The 17,563-nt window shown below is 42.0% G+C and overlaps 2 protein-coding genes across 2 annotated transcripts in view; one reads left to right on the forward strand and one right to left on the reverse strand.

The window, feature by feature from the left end:
• The window catches only part of RUNX2 (RUNX family transcription factor 2), a 283,911-nt gene extending 282,263 nt beyond the window's left edge, over positions 1-1,648 (reverse strand). Inside the window, exons 1-2 of the mRNA XM_069236101.1 lie at positions 1,296-1,648; positions 968-1,099 (exon numbers count right to left, since the gene is read on the reverse strand). Of these exons, the coding sequence (XP_069092202.1) occupies positions 968-1,025 (58 nt within the window). The 5' untranslated portion in view covers positions 1,026-1,099; positions 1,296-1,648. The remainder of the gene's footprint in view (positions 1-967; positions 1,100-1,295) is intronic.
• Positions 1-17,563, forward strand: part of SUPT3H (SPT3 homolog, SAGA and STAGA complex component) — a 1,211,638-nt gene that overhangs the window by 65,605 nt on the left and 1,128,470 nt on the right. The window lies entirely within an intron of this gene.

The raw sequence follows: 17,563 nt of genomic DNA on the forward strand, positions 1-17,563 counted from the left end.
CTCAGGCAGTGTATTTGTATCCAAGCTTTTTTCTAGGCTATTTTTGGCACATGGTGAGTTTAGTATTTAAAGGCCTTTCATCGCATAGTTCAGAATGTAAAATGTGTAAGCGTGTCGTAGCATAGCTGGGTATAGTACTGTTTACTCAAGGTGCAAATTTAAATGCAATAACTAAGCTTCTCATGTAAAATGTGAGTCCATTAAGATAGGATTGTCTTTAATGCCTACCTTTACAAGCTATCTACCAATAATGTTAATTCTTTAATTATAAGTGGTCTGTTATTTGAAATCACATCTACTAACCAGACTTTAGTCCATTCAGTGGGCATCCAATTTTGACAGATGAGTGTATTGAGACATACGGAGATGAAGGGATTTGCCCAGGATCACGCAATGTGGTCAAGCAGGGGAACCAGGATTTAGAACTTCGATATCCCGGATCTTCAATGCAACACGTGTCCAGTAAACCATGTGCCCCACACCCTGTCCCTCTTAAACCGTGTTTTTTTCAGATTTCATGTTCTCAGGAACAATCTTGTTAAAGTAGATAATCATATTCACCCCAACCAACAAATCACATTTCTTCATGGTGATTTTAAATAGCTCCATGCATTTAGTTAACATGAGAGTTCGCTTTGAACTTTAGTTTTCACAAAGCAGACAGTCTCTAACCTCACACCTTCTTAATTGAGAACAACCTCACACATTTCACCTCCGGTACCTGCTGTCAGCAGCAGCTAGCTGACACCCCTACTGACAGTTCCAAAGTTTACATAAAACTTTTTCATTGCAAAACTTTGGGAAAAGTTGTTAGTGGATCCCTTTCTGCACTACATAGTAATTTTGCCTTATAATAGCCAAATTCATGACATTTGAGAAATGGAACATTCCATATGGCAGGGTTGATTTCTCTTGACACTAGCAAGACATTTTTTGGAAATAGATAAAAAAAAAATCTTGAACTTACCCCAAAAGAAGTTTTGCTGACATGGTGCCACTGAACTGAAGAGGCTGTTGGATGCCATAACCCTTGGTCTTTGGCCGCCTTCCTTGGACAGGTCACGCACCTTACGGTGTACACACCCCTGCGAGCCTTAATCTGAAAGCATAGAGCATGCCCAGTTTTAGAGTCGCAACTTGATGGTGGTGGGGTTCTACTACACGCTTATACTCTACGGTCCAACGAATGAATAGTGCTGGAAGCATGCAATGGGCAAAGCAGCAACACAACCGAAAGAGCGCGCGAAACATTCGAGGCACTATCCCTTCTTAGGCTGTGGTTAAGTAGCACTTACTGGCTGTGTCGGTCTTGGTGGCTGGTAGTGACCAGCAGAGATTAACCATTTAAAAACCAGAGGCTTTGCTGCTGTCCTCCTGGAGAAAGTGTGCACCGCACTTGTGGTTCTGTGGTTGTTTGTGAGGCGAATGCAGCCTTTACACAATCCAAAAAAGCAAAACCTTTAAAACTCCTTTTTTTTCGGCCAGCCACTGTTACTGGAGGGACTTAATCATGTGGTTGGTGACATCACAGCTCTGAGAGTGGGACTGCCTTTTCGCTGGAGCTTTTTTTTCTGACAAAAGGCCCGTGGTAAGGCCTTCTCCTGGCATCCAGAGGGATATAGCTTTTTAATTTTTCTGAGTCATGAGGATTTGGAGAGACTACAAATGCTGCTGATCCCCCGTCCCCCGTGCTGCCGACGCATATGGAGAGCAGAACTGATCTTCCCTCGGCTCACACCCCAGCTTCCTCCTTCTGTTAACCCAGAGTAGCATTCTGCAAAGCCCTCCTCAAGCGGCTCTGAGAACCTCTGGACGACGGCGATGATTTATAGTAATTTACATCTCTGGATGGTATCACGGTCCGGGGTCTGCTTCGTATTTGTTGGGTGGTTGGAGTCCTTCTGTTTTCCTTTTTCTCTGCGCCTTCCTGTTCTTGAGAATCTGTAACTCATTGTAAGAAACATTACCTTTTCACCAAGGTCTGCTAGCAGCCTGCCTGCTGGGGCCGGGCCGGGCTCTGTAATTGGCTGTCACAGGAGTGCTGGACGGGGAATCCTTCTGCAAGCCTTAAATCATGTCTGTCTGCCGCAGCGTACCCACCTCGCGACTAGTTGGCACTTTTTTTCTGTAATGAAAATTAAGTGCAGCGATTCACCCGTCTTCTTCCACCGTCTAGAAAGCGCCAGTCAAGCCCAGCTTACAATTACTTGGAGCTCGGAGTCCCTTCTCTGCTGTTAACGAAGCTCAGGTCGCAGGGGGCGGTGGGCTCTCTGCTCGGAGCCGGCCTCGTCTGCCCCTTCGCTGAAGTTTTGAGCCGGTGAACGCGTTCTGTTTATCCAGAGACCGTTCCCCCTGCTTTTAGAAAGTATTTCAGTCTCCGCTCCCTTCCACTGCTGCTCAGGGCAGCGGCTGCTGAGAGGGACCATTCCCAGGGGCGCCCCGCGCGCGCCGCCAGGGCACCCATGGCGGGGCGCGACCACTGGGCCTGGGGACGTGGGGGTTACTAAAACATATTTCTGCCTCCATAATGGAGGCTTTGAAATACATTACTAAATGCCATGTGCAATAAGGAATAGCATGCACAGACAGTGCAAGTTACTAGTCTCGGTTCACTCTTTAGTATTTGGAACAAAATTGGAAACATCTTTTTGAAACCACGTGGAGGGGGAGTGCAAGCCATTTTCTTGTTCACTCTGATTATATCACGCAGAAGGTATTGTGTTTCTTACTGAACTACAGCGAGCGCATATTCCATTCGCTTCTCTTAGTTGGCAATTAAATTCTCTCCAATGTGCCAGTCTTATAAATATTTATCGAAGCGATTATAGATATTTCCCTTCCAGAAAGAATTTACAGTGGGGATATTTGCCTGAGGAAAAGTGCGCGGCTGAATTTTTAACCCTGTCGCTCTCTTCGCCTCAGATATTTTGCTCACCACACGGCAACTTTCTACATTTTAAAAAATATATATATTTCTTTTTTTAAAGAGTGGAGATAATGAAAACATAAAACGACCCAATACTGACATGCCCACATGCCAGTAATTTCAAAATAATCCCTTCTTTTCTTTGAATGAAGAGGTATCTTTTGGCACTGGGCAGGTAATAGTAAAGGCAGCTATAGCTCATTCAGTTTCTGAGGTTTGCTATCTTAGCAGCCATTAGTTGACTCTGGGTCTTCTAATCCTGGGCCTCAGCCTTCAGATGCTTAATGCACATTCACTTGGCTCATCAGCGGATAGGATCATGGTCAGGGTCACTGAAATTATGCTGCAGGGGAGGGCCCAATCATCCATCAGGACTGACTAAATTATGTGGCAAGAAACTGCAAATTGTGGCATAATGTAGCACATTTTATAATAATACGTTTAAAAGATGAAAAAAAAAAATGCTAACGCTTGTGCATAGGAGGTACCTCATTAGTACCAATTTAACACCCAAATATAGCATTCAGCAACAGAAAAGTGGCCAGTTAATCTCTGCAAGGGGCTTTCCCCTGTGCAGCAACGTGTCTCTGCGTTTTTAGTAACAGATCTTGGATTATGTGGCAAATCCATAATTATGCGAAAAACTCTGCACTCATACAATCTCATAATTCCAGTGGCCCAGATCATGATATTGAAAAACCGTGAAATAAAGTTTTCCAACTTTTCACATTTACAGCATTCTAAACACAGCATCTCAACTACCGACTGAAATGATGCTCATCACAGGAGAAATGTAGTGCCCGGCGCTGGTGCTAAGATACGTGCTCCAGATAGTGCTCAGAACCCCAGTGCAGCAACAGACCGCTTTCGATACATTATTTGTTGATAATTACATTGTCTTTGGCACAAGCATCTTCATGTAGTTCATGATTTTATTTTGTAAGGAGCAATGGGAGAATATGATATAAGTACTGGAAAATGCCTATTGATATCACAAATATTTAAAAATGAACATTGGTATAGTTTCACTTGCGCCTGAACTTGTATGTTATCTACAAACTTTACTAGTGTAAAGTATTTCTTCTGTTTTTTTTTTTTATCTTGATGATGCCAGTTGAAATTGTATATGGAAATGTGTCTGCTAACTAGACTCTCTCCAGATGTATAGCAGAGATGATTGTTCTGTTTGTGCCTAGTAGCTCTGGGTGATCGACAAATTACAGAAGTTTACCATTTAAAGTAAATTACGCTGCTCTACACCATCTAATGTTAACCCTCAACTGATCTGCTTTAGACACTTTTTGAATACAACGTGTTCCAGAGAGCCGCGCCTTTGACTAAAAGCTTGTTTCTAATTTTGCAATCCCACCCCTACGCTTCAAATTTAAGACCCTCATTCTTTTGCACCAGGGAATTTTCCAGGCCCATCCTTCACAATACGTCAACATCCATTTTCGGGACAGAGTGCCACTCTCTGGCTTTGGTCAGACGTTCTGGCCTTCTTTAATTTGATTTAACTGTACATTTTTAGCAAATAAAGTTTTGGGATCCCTGAATTTACACTCAAGTGATGTCTATACACAATAAAATCCTGCCAAGTGCACAGTGTGATTGTATTCCTCTATTATTTGTTGTTCAAGTGCTGAATGGCTTTCTGTGGCCTAGTGCAGGGGATTAGTCTTTTCACAGAGAAGAGACACAAATTATCACAAGAAGAAGTGTTTTTAAACAGTAGTGTCTCAATGTAAAAAAAATATTAGGAAGCTGCTTCTTCACTACTGCCTGGTACGTGATGAGCAGTAGATGCTCAGGTTGCCACACGCTGGGCCGCTGCACCTCTGATGGACCCTGGGGCCCTTTACCGCGGGGCACGGTCTATGCAGACTGGATCCATGCTTTGTGAAATGGTGGGTGCCCGCCACATTTTATAGGATCAGTAGGATGTTCCTCAGTGTGGTGGGGATGCTTAGAGCAACCTGTTGGGGTCCTCCCCCAGCCACTACTTCTTCTGCCATCTGCAGTGGCAGATGCAGCTTTGCCTCATTGGTGCAGTGCCACCAGTTGGCACCCTCACAACATGGCATTACAACTATCCCAGTGATCCTGGCTCATAGGTTGAGCGGGCCTGCTTTCTGTAGTCCTTCTTTTCTGCCCTGTTTGTCCCTGACAAGTGAAATAGACACTTTATTGTGGCCGAACAGCATCTATTGCAATGGGGACAACCATTTCTCTTGTCTCCTTATTTGTGCCACTTTATGGCTTGATTGATTGACAGCCATCGTGTGATTTTCTATTGATGTACACATCAGACACTTGCTGGTCCCCGGCTGCACCCCGCCCGTGGGATGCAAAGCTCGGGCCGCCTCGCCGCAGCCTGCCTGCCCCCGAAAGCCTGAGGTTAGGCGGGCTTTATGTGCCGCCGCTCCGCAGCCGGGCCGCCTCGCCGGATTAATGGGCACATTCAGCCTCCCATAGCCTTTCTCAGTGGGATTTCTTCTCGAGGCTGCCACAGCCTTCAATAAATAAGACTTTTAGGAAACGCTCATTTGTACTTTAATTTTTGACATGTGTGAGTTATGGCCTCAGTTAACTCAAGAAAACAAAGTTATGTTGGCGCTTCGCTACGGGTTAGGAGCTCTGCGGATCAGTAAACACTGACTGAAATACATGCGAGTACCACACGTCCGATGAGAACTTTATTGCACTTAGAGTATAAACTCCGTAAAAGATGGGTTGTCGTACGGCTCGTCTCCAGGTAGGAGCCGCGGATGCAGCCTGTACGTCTCGGGTTAGATGGCCAGGACCGATGATCTGCTCTGCTGGTCCAGGGGAGCCGGGGCAGTGGTTTACACCGTGTCACTAACGCACGCAGCAGTGTGAGTTACAACCCAACTGCTGCCAATAAAGTGTGTTCCAGCTGTGTATTTCTTTAAAAGTAAATTACTGAACTGCACTCCGGCTTTCACAGTGTGTGATTCCCTTCCCTGGAAACCACTTCCCTCGCTCGTAACTGCGAGCAGCGCGTCCGGTCCACCTGACTGTGGATCTCGGAGCAGAAACCCACCGCGCACCGCCCAAGGCACCGACTGCAGAAGCGCCGAGTTCATCTCTGTAATAAACACTCGAGTAATCAAGCATGCATGTGTCACCGAGCCACGTCCTCGGCTGTGACTGGCATTGCCATGGAAGTGAGAAGGCTAACGTGGTCATATTTCTGAGATTTGTGGGATAATCTGCTGTAGTTGTGAAGTGTGCAACTTCAGCGGAAGAAGGCTCCTCGTTGAAAACTATGGGACAGATTCCCACATATCCTGCTAGGATGTTCACAGCTGTTCCTTTTAGCTACCTTTTGCAATTTGAGTAGATTTACTAATTTTATTTACTTCACAAAACCGAAAATTAAGCTTACTAAAATCTACTAAAGCATGTCTACACCTAGAACTTAGCGCTACATTTTTATAGTCATAAAATTAACCTGCTTTATCTCTTTAACATTTATCATTTGCCTACAATGAACATATTTTTCTCAGTTTAGAAATATCTTACCTGCTTGTAAATATGGGGCGTTTTGAGGTTTTTCCCCACATTCTGTTTACACACTTACTATCACATTTTGTTTATAATTGTAGATGTCTAAATGTGGCAGAAAATGTTTGTTTGTCAGTACCTGCCAGCTCGTGGCGTTGTTGTGCATCACATTTATAAATCTCTCCTCCACCTTATTGCTAAGACCGCGTGCGTTCTCAATGCTGGCAGATTTTGGCCCTCCTGAAAGCAATTTGTGCGTGTAAAATGCTGTAAAAATCACCATGAAAGTAAGGTTAATTTTTTCCCTCACTAACCAGCAGCTATGTAGACCAAAACATTTGTGAACCCGGCTCAAGGTCATTAGGTACTCAAAAACCTTTGTGAATCTGCTTCAAGGTCATTAGTTCCAAATTAAGATGTCAACTTTCAGTAACCACCTGTTTCCACGCAGGCTGTAAATCCTGCCTTTGTAGCTGTTAGCAGAAAACGATATAAACTCCATTTCACCTTGTTCAAGCCAGCACGTGGTTATTTCATTCATGTTTTATCCATTGGAAACATCTGTCGAGCAGCACTGCAAATGCTCATTGTGACATTCTAAGTTGTTTGTAGGGTAAAATCACAAAAGAGGGTAAGGCAGTGGTTCTCAACCTTTTGACTTCTGTGGACCCCCACTGAATCAATATTGGAATCCGGGGACCCCCACTGAATCAATATTGGAATCCGGGGTCCTCCACTGAGTCATTATTGGAAGCCAGGGACCCCGGCCTAAACATTGTCGATTTATTTAAACCCCCAAACAATACACAAAAAATACAGAAACAAACATTCATCAAACACACACACAAATGATAACACATTTTATTTAATTTGCAAACAAATATACATTTAAAAAAATACTAATTTTAATAGGAAGCTTGGAGCTTTTCTAAATTCAATTGAAGCCACACATCTCCATACTGCATTCTGTTTGCTGCACCTACACTGTTCCCACAATTCAGTCTGAGGAAACTAATTTAATTTTTAACATCCAAATTCAAATTCCTTGACATTTAGACACCTTATTCATAACACTTTATTAATCTGTTAATATTTAATTTTGTAAGCATTCGCGTACCCCCTGAGGAGGCTTTGCGGACCTCCAGGCGTTCCAAGACCACAAATTGAGAACCACTGCTGTATCGCATTTAACAGCTTTTTTATGCTGTTGATTGAATAAATGCTTCCAGAATTATGAATATCTGCTAATGAAGCTTAGCTCAGTCAAACTCTGATCCAGATAGAAGAGCTGTGCACTGAAAAGTTATCACAACTGGCCATTTGTGCAAAGTGTGCAGTGAAGTAAATTTAGGAAAACTGATGTCTTTACACGGAAGGCGTGGGCATCTGTTTATCCGTAGCTTTTGCTCCGAACATAAACGCATGTCTATACTTTTAGATGAGTGATGGGAACAAACTATCATTACTGTCTGAAATGCATCTTTGTACTACTTTGCTTAGTTTTATTGAAATACACGAATAACCTTAAATTAAAGTCCTTAATTTTAAAGACGGGGTCTACCATATCTTGAAGATTTCACCCAATCTGAAGCCTAGGAAATGAATTCTTGAGACTAATTGCTGTCACACCAGTAAATTAGCCTTTCTCTAAACAGCAGAATCCCAAAAAAGTTATCACATTTGTGAAACCCACTTTAAGTTAGATTCTACACAGGAGTGAAAACTAAGCACTAAAGTTATTTGCTGTTAGCTGTCTTGTGTTGGCTGAGCATTGCAAAAAGCAGACGCAAAACACCAAAACCTTATTTTAAAATGCAAGAATGTTTTAATAAATCTTCACTGACCTATTTAAGTGTACTTTTTGTATTATTTTGACTGCATACAGCTAAATATTATAAACACGTGCAATACGCTGGTTTAAAGACACAATTGTTTTTTGTTTTTTTTTTTAGAAAAAATGTTTTACCACCTCTGCTCAAATAAACCATTTAATATGAAAAGTAATTGTCAAGTTCAAGCAAATAATGTCTTTTTTTAGTTAGAGTTCTCTTGAATTATGATTTTTAGAAGCCCAGATTTGTTTTTATACATAATATTAAAATGTATAACTAGTAACATGCATATTGCGACCATTTCAAACCTGGGTGGTTTTTAGGTCGTTTACAAAACACTTGTACTTTGGCTTTACCATCATGTCTCGAGACCTCTTCAATAAAAACATTTAAGAGTAAGCAACAGCCACTGTGTGTTCTAGTTCATATATAGTCATTGATATATATGTAGATTAATACAAATGATCATTAAGAAATGTTACGGTTGAAAGAAAGGTATTACAGTCCAAAATCTGAAACAAATCATCCAATTGACCACATCTCCATTCATTGCAACCAGAATTCATCACCAGTGCATTGTGCAATTTTATGTTTATATTGTGTTATGGAGCAATACTTTTATCTTATAATTGATTGACCCTCTTACATTGTTTCCAATGTAAATATTGGCATGACTTTTCTAAAATACACTACGAAGTCTTATTTCTGTATCCTTCAGTATACTCTCTCAATTTAGACCTTTTACAGCAGGCTGGCAGTTGTGGGTTAAGGATCAAGCCCAGTTTCTCTTGATTTGTTCCTCTGAGCATGCGTCTTACACGCTTCTCCTGGCAGTACTCTCATAGAGCTATCCAATCAGCATGCGCCGAGCGCGCTAGCTTTCAACCTGGCCTTCGTTTTGGAGCTCTTGCACAGAGGATGGACAAATGCCATTGTTGTCTTGATTCCAAGGACTTATAGTTTGCGTCGTTTTACTTGGATTCTGCCCACAATTATCTTTCGGAACCTTGAATCCCCCTAGGCCACCTTGAACGGGTATGGTGTTTGACTTTTAGGGCTGCCAGGAGTCTAGCTTCGTACTTGGGAACGTAATTTATTTTGACCTCCTTATTCATAGGGCCGCTTCATTACTGAATAATACCGCAAACAAATCACAAGAATCTAATTTGGATCAGGAGTCCTTGAATTCTCCACGGGATCAGACCTAATACCCCTTCTAGATTTTTTTTTTCTTCATTTTTTTTCCTGTGAATTAATGGGGTTCATTCCATCACATATATCTTTCTTTCTGTAGGGCCATATAGGATTCCACTAGGGATTCACACCTGCTCTGCTTTTAGGACCTACCCAGACAAGTTCCCCAACTTTTTCTCTACAGGTTTTACTTGTTTAGACAAGCTTTTGATTAGTCCCTTTCCTGAGCTATAAGTATGCTTTCTATGGTTAGACACTGGGTGCTCACTGTTTTGTCCTGATGATGACCTCATATTAATCTGAGGTCGAAACGCTGTTAACTACAGATGTTCATAGACCCCACTCCCTAAACTTCAAATGTAATGGAAGGAATTAGGAGTCATACGTGTTCTTGACTTTGATCTATTGTTCTTTCACTTCTCACTGCACATTTTCTTCACATGTGTGAGTACTGGATGTTAAAAATCATGGGATAGAAATGCAGAACACGTTATATATAGAACTATTTTGTACTGTGGCAATACATTATTTTGCAGTATAATTTAATCTCTACATGTTTGAAATATTTGTTTTGGGATAACATATTTACTTTGTTCATAGTTTGGGTGCAGTACACTTCTAGGTAACATGCAATGTTCTTTATATAGAATATAGAGAAATTTTCTAGGATTGATACTGCAGTGAACCATTTTTTCTCATATATATTGTATTAAACCAGGTTCTCAAAAAGTTTGGATTTAAGCTTGTAATCAACAGTTTTCTAACATTTGCAAAGGGCACATATAAAGACCACAGAAAGCCTTCTTCGAGCTCTGGAGTGAGGTACTATGCCTTTGCGCAGTCAAGCAGGGATGGGGGCTCCCCAAGGTGCGCTTGGGGTCATATTATATGAAACCTGGGCCACTGAGGTTGGCAATAGGCCTCTGTTCACTGCCACATCCAGACTGAAGTTAATGAATCCTTGGAAATCACAGATGAGTCGTTGACGAGGCCCACCAAAGGTGAAACAAGCCAATGTGGAAACAGTTAGGAAATATTATTCCCAAGACAGAGTCCCTATGTAGCTCTCTGGCACTTGTAGGTTGATTGCTCACACTAGAGCAAGGGCAAAATGGACCTCTTAATTCTTGGAGTCAGTATTTGTGAAATCTTTGCGTTGAATGGGGAGTCTTTTTTGGCCAAGGTCTGCAGGAGCAGGGCAGACTAGCAAAGCTTTGTCGGAGTATCGGGCTTAATACTAGCCTTGAAGAAAGAAACTGGTAGAACTCTGCATATAGTTCCAACCTTTGGTATTTGGGCAGGAACTCGATGCCAATCGGTTATGGTGCATCTTTTAAAGATAGCTCCAGGTAAGTTCAGAGAGGAGAGGGCGATCAGGGAGCAGGCTTGTCTTGCTCTCAGGATGTATTACAACAGTTAGCATCTGTGTGACATTGCACAAAGGAATTGTCCCAAGGAGCTGTTCTCTGGGAAAATGTTGCACAACCAGACATGTTCTTGGGGAAAAAGTACCACTCCGATGGGTACCATCCATTCTCCATGTTATGCACTGTTTGTACAATTGATTGGGTGCGGTCAGCTACAGCTAAGCTTGTCAATCAAGCACTGCTTGTGTGAAAACCTGTGTGACAATGGAACATTGTTTGGTGGGGGTGGGAATGAAGCTCGAGAAAGGTTGATGTTGCTGGGAGCTATTATTAAGATATTACCAAAAATTCAGAATTTCATGTTTTTAGGAATTATAATGCAACCACTATAGTCATAGGTCCTAACTCATAGTGAAATTTGGGGCAATCACATTGTTTTTTTTTTTTTTTTTTTACATCTCTTTGTTGCGAAAGCTGCGGGTTGCTTTTCCTGTCTCTTGCTCAAGGGTGTGGGACCATTTGCTTCCTCCAATACCCTTGCCTTGACCAGTGAGGGGCTATAGCTACTTCCTCGAACCCCAGAGCTACATATGTTTAATTTTATAAATTTATTTATATTGGTTTTAATTTCACCCAATGTTCAGGAATATCATTAGAGAAACAAAAATACAGAAGTGGTCATAACCAGATTAAATGTTTGTGATGGAAATGTTCCATTTTAAACAAAATGATAATTTAGTTTAAAATAAAAACATCCTGCCTAGACAGAGAGATCGATCTTCGTGAAATTCAGGAAAGATTAAAAATGCGTGTTGCTGAGTTTTTGAAACCTCCTAACCTTGGCCAAAGGCTTAGGGGCATTTGTTTACTTTTACTACCTGCCTTGCCCATGAATAAGGGGGTATTCATGTTTTTTCCACCCCTAGTGTTGCCGAGGGGCTTGGTTTCTTTTGATCCCCTGGAATGCCCAAGGATGGCATGTCTGTTTTTTCCACCTCTGCCTTGGCCTTGGACTGGCTTTTTTTCCCACTTATGGATTTGTTTGCAGCTGCCCAGGTACTGGATTTGCATTTACAAACATGGCACCAGGCAGGAGTCCGCTGACACACTTCTTTGGGATGTACAAAATGGAGTGGGTTAGAGAGGAACCAATGAGCTGTCAGCTGCCTTGACACCCTGTTGACAATTGCGAATAGGGTGCTGGGACAGATCTAACATGCCCTAGTGGTCCTCTGCAGTGCACTGTGCTTTAGGCCACTGCAGGTGCCCCAGCGCCTCGTTCACAATTGTGAACAGCGCCCCGTCCGGTAAGCCCGGAACTCTTTAGATCCTCAGCCCCCCATCCTAATATGAGCCATGAACCAAGGGGAAAGGGCACAAGGTCAAGAGCATAGTGAACCCATCCAAGAGGTTTACAAGCTAATGCCCCTTCACTTTGGCAAAGCTGATAGATTAAAATAAATAAATAATAATGGGGCAGGGACAACAATTTGTCCACAGATACACATGAAGGCAGCAGATAGTTTGTTTATTTTTTTAGACCCGCCCTAGCAAGGCCACAGGGTATATTGTTAGCCTGGTTGATCAAGGCCATTTTTCGTGATCTCTTCCCAGCTTGGAGCCTGACCGGAGATGTGCTTAAGTGGGTGGACCCAGAACTCACCCAATTATGCATATTGCAGCATAGACTTCCCTGCTGAGAGGCATATATTTTCCGAGTTTCTCCCAGTGTTCTGGAACTTTGGGAGGGAGGGCGGACTGAGGCCCCAAAATGACACGCGCAGTTCTTACTCTTGTGTTGATTCTGAGTATCATTTTATTTCGGTGAGAACTAATACTGACAGATTATATACGACATCAGCACATAACGGATAACTATGTCCTGGGGCTGTGCCATACAATTATTGGTTTCTAGTGACTTTATAATAAACTATGAAACCAAAGGCTGTGTGGCTTTTAAATATCACCAGAACCAAGACGCAGGATAATGACTCATAATTACGTCTGACCACAATTTCTTTATTATTAATTCTGCTTTTTATTGTTCCATATATTTTTTTCTTTGAATGGTTTCAGCCTCATATTATGATGACTAGCATAATTCACCGGTACTGGCTTTCCGATCAGTTGCAGTAGATCACTCATGGGTATTTACCATTAAATATGAAAGTGCTGCAGGTTGCGCAATAACTTCTAAATGGGGAGAGAGTCAGAGAAGTAAAGTGGACCCCTGTAGCCCCAGCGGGGCTGGTGGGCCCTCAACCCTTCAGAGGTGCCCTATTCATCCCTAGGCCAATGAACATCATTTAAATATGGTAGACTCTCGTCCAACTTCACATTCTGCAGGGACAACGTCATTTTCTGCTACGCAACTGGAGTGAGTGTGAATGAGGCTTCTGTTTGTATGAGCACATGTGTATTTTTAACAAATCATCAAAAATTAATTAAAATATCAGACTGTGAATTTTTCTGAGCCCAAAGAGGTGGCTTGTGTGAATAGGAACACTTGAAAATGAATGATTTTTGTAATGTTAATTGATGTTTCGTCTGAACACCTACAGTATGGAAAATATTTAAGCCTTATATGGCATATTCCATTTAGACTCTCTCTTTGAACCAACGTTTTTTGAATATAGGGTTACTTTTACAGGTACTTTTTGCCCAGTTCACGTACAGTATTTCCTTGAGTAAGCTTTGGCTACTCCATACTTAGCTGTGACTTACTAGGGAATTGTTTTGAGTAAGTCTCCTGTACTAATAAAATAAAAAAAAGCTTGGTGACTCAGACTCACTGAGATCCGTGTATGTAGGATAACACATGCCCACTGCCAGCTTCAGCTGTCCTAAGAATTTTCTAGTTTTAGGTCACAATGGCTACAAAAAATATGTACATTTGCAGGAGTCCGAGTGTGCCCAGTACTGCATTGTTTAATTCGGTTTTCTTCACTGGTTATTTTTTACATTTCCTGTTTAGATATTCGATTAAGAATTGGTGAGCAACTTCGTGTTAAAGAATAATAATAGTTTCTGTTTGTAGAAAACATGCTGAAATTAGATACTCTAATCCAGTAGTTCCCAACATTTTAACTTCTGTGGACCCCCACTTTATCAGTACTAGAACCCGGGGACCCCCACCGAATCATTTTTGGAATCTGGGGACCCCCTATTAAGTAATTACTGAAAGCTGGGCACCAAATCTGTTAATATTATTACATCTTCTAAGCAGCCATGGACCGGACCTCAGGTTGGGAACCACTGCTCTAAGCCCAAATCGTAGATATAACTAAACAATTGTTAGATGAGTTGAATTAACTTTTAAGCCTAGAAGCCTGCATTCTTATCCTCATCCTTCATCTCCTCCTCAAATGAGTCAGTTATGTTACATGTACATCTTGGTTACCTTAAATATAAAATTGTGAGTGCTTAGTGTAATGTAGCATAACTTTAGTTCTCAGTTATTGGTCCTAGACTCTTGATTTCTGTGTGCAGTTTGACTGCTGGTAATGATTATGAAAATGGATCATTTGTCAGAAGCCCACCCTGACCTGTAGCCTTCTCATCGCTTATAAACCAAATCAGAGTTTTACGTCCTGTTCCAGTTAATGCTTTGATGCTAATTCAAAATCCGTGTGTTAAAAAATTATTTTTGTCAGTTATCACAGAAAACCCTTCATCTAGATGTGATCCGAAGTATAGAGTGAGGGGCTGATTTACAGTGCCCTCTTCACATCTCATGCGTTACCACTGTAAACAACATTAGGCAACAAATAAACAAACTTAATATATATTTTGCTTGGAAATTGAATTAAACACGGACGTATTCCTTTTTATTTAATCTTATACATTTAAAAGCTATACTTAAATAGGAATTCTCACTTTTGCAGGCTGTTTAAACAGTTTAGTGCACTCATTACATTTGGGTTGTGTTTTGTTTCAGTGCTAGTTCTTCTTGACAATGTAGGCATGTTAGGCTATATTTCCTTAACATGCTAGCACAGTCCAACCGTGCCCACAAAGCTAAAATAGGAAGGCTGAAATGCTTATCGTGTTCTGGTTTGTATTGAGGGGCTGTAGTAACTAGAACCGACAGTCTCCTCGCAACAACCTAATGCAGAATTCAGAACAGAGACTTCTTTTTACAAAAGAAACCAGCAAATCCTATATGATTGTATGGCATTATTGAGTACTTAAATCAGCTGAGTCAGTGGCCTTAAAAAGGTTCAAGTTTCTGAATATTTTGTATTCTCAACAATTCACTGAATGTGATTATTAAATTTATAACCTGCAGTACACAAATGAGTGTTGGAAAAGGCAAGGCTTTTGTTCAACCTTTACAAGTTGTAGTGGAAACAACTCCCACCTGCGTACGCTGAAAAGATGTTTGCGTTGCCACCAGTGGAGGAAAATACTCAGCAAATAGTTAACTTGCAGAAACAAAATTTCAAAAGGTTGCCAGATAAGTTTTTCTAGAGGTAAACTTGCAGACTAAAATTCTGTATCCGTTGTCCAGTTTAAGTGAGTATGATTAAACTTAAAATGATCCTAATTCGTAGAGAAAATAATTGTATAGTGTGGGGAAAATGTAGCTAAGTTTAAAATAAATCAAGATACATAATCTTTGTGAAGCGTAAACATAGATATCTTCACAAACGTTTGCGGCCAAAAAGCCACACGACCTTTGCAAGTGCATTTATCACGCACGTGTGTTGTGGGTAAAAAAAGTCGGGATCAGTATATTTCCAGTGTTTTTTATTAATACATTTACCCTCGCACTTTGCGGCTTGTAGAAACGTATTGTGCTTCTTAAATTGCCCTGCACTCTCCTGAAAATAATCGCGTGTGGTAATACAATGTGCGTAAGTGCAGCCATGTCAGCTTCGGTTGCTAATCACGTGTTATTTTTTTTTAACAATTAATAAGCACAATTAACGGTCATGATTAACAGCGCAGAGCGACGTTCAAACGAAGACCTAATATGTATATTTTTAAAAATGGGAATATGAGGATATGTTAAGGGACATAGATTGCTTCCTGTGTGTGTTTCTAGGTAAAAAAATACAAACTCGGTAAAAACGGGCTACTTGGGAACCCGCTCTCGCCGAGAATGGCCGGGTCTCAGCAGAGCAAATCCTCCGTCTTTAGCCGGTCGGAAAGTCTGTGCTCTGCCGCAGCCTTGCGCCGCTCGGAGCTCACATTCGCCGTCTTTGATCCGCAGGAATGAATCGTGAAATGCGATACTTGGCGCGCGAGGTGTTCGCAGTTCCGCCGTCGTGGGGCGGCGGTGCGCGACGCCCCTCCGGCCCGCCCCCGTGTCAGCGGCGGTGGCCTGGGCGCCCTCCACGGGCTCCCGGTGGTCTGCTGAGCTGCGCGCGGCTCCGCTTTGACAGGTGAGACAGAGGCTCTCCAGTGCCCCGGCGTTTGGATGAATATAGCTGTGGTCAGGGAGCACGCATCTTGCCAAAACTGTACGGCTGAGGCCACACACAGCCTTTAAAATGGTTATTGTAAGCTTATTTTTAGGCGGAACGTGTCTTAATGCTTTATTGGTTTTTATATAACAGGGAAGGTTGTGTCAAGGGTCAGGAAAAATTATTTAGGCGTCTAATCAGAAAGGAAGTGTTATATTAATGAGTTCTGTGAGCTGGCCTGAAAAGCGCGCGATGTTCCCTTTTCAGCTTGAGAGCAGGATCGCCCTTTTTTCATTGAGACATCAGCGCAGTTTGACAGGCTGACGGCGAAAGTTTAATGTGGAATTCAAATAGTGCGTTATTGCTGTAACTTTCTAGGGGATTCTTGAAAGTGGGATCTGTGTGATCATTGGGCCGCTGTGTGCTGTTTTGTATGTCGATTGACTGCGCATCTGATTTAATTCAGCTTTATTACAAGTATTTGTGCTTTTTTTAAAAAGAAACTATAGACTCCAAATTTAACATCATCCTTAAGCACTTGTGTTGTGATGTTATAATTTTGTCAGCTGGGGCAGAGGTTGAAGTGGCCTAGAAATTCTTCACCAAATGTTGAGAACTGTGCACATTTATATGACAAAACATGTATGAAGTATACCGTTGTTTCACGAGCTTTGAAACCTCGGTTTTGGGCAAGGGGAACAGGGTCTCCACGTTTAAAACATTTTGGATACATGTGATTTGCACGTGCACGACCCCCTGTGTTGCCCTGGAAGAACGCATGCACGTCTTCGCTGTGAGCCCAATCCAGCAGAAGGAGAAATTCACTCTTATAGGATTGCTTCACCGTTTGGAGCAAACGTGCGACTTTGCAGATCTCTGCAGGAGCTCCTGGGGATGTCTGCCACCTGTAGATTTCCAGGAGTATTTGCGTGCTGACCGTGCATGTCTGCCAAACCAAATATCCACCAGGTGGAAATTTCAGCATTCAGAAATGTGCTTTTAGCCATTTAGCTCTTCTACCTTCCCCATCCATCGACAACCTATTTTATCCTTTGGCCTACACCTCCATCACGCTTTGAGGTGTTTCCTCCACCCTGTTCTCCGTGTCTGCACTTACCATGGACAGCAGGAGAATAGTAAGTGTTTTTCAGGGTGGAAAAATGACGAATTTATGGTTGTTCACCTGCTTTTGCCTCTTGACTTGAGTAGCAAATACCTTACCCCCACCATTACTCTGCGATGCCGGTAACTCCTACCATAGTGTTTGAATTTCCATGGTGTCAGTTCACACTTTGAAGGTTGCATTTC

The sequence above is a fragment of the Pleurodeles waltl genome, chromosome 5 (assembly GCF_031143425.1).
Source record: "Pleurodeles waltl isolate 20211129_DDA chromosome 5, aPleWal1.hap1.20221129, whole genome shotgun sequence".
Classification (NCBI taxonomy): Eukaryota; Metazoa; Chordata; class Amphibia; order Caudata; family Salamandridae; genus Pleurodeles; species Pleurodeles waltl.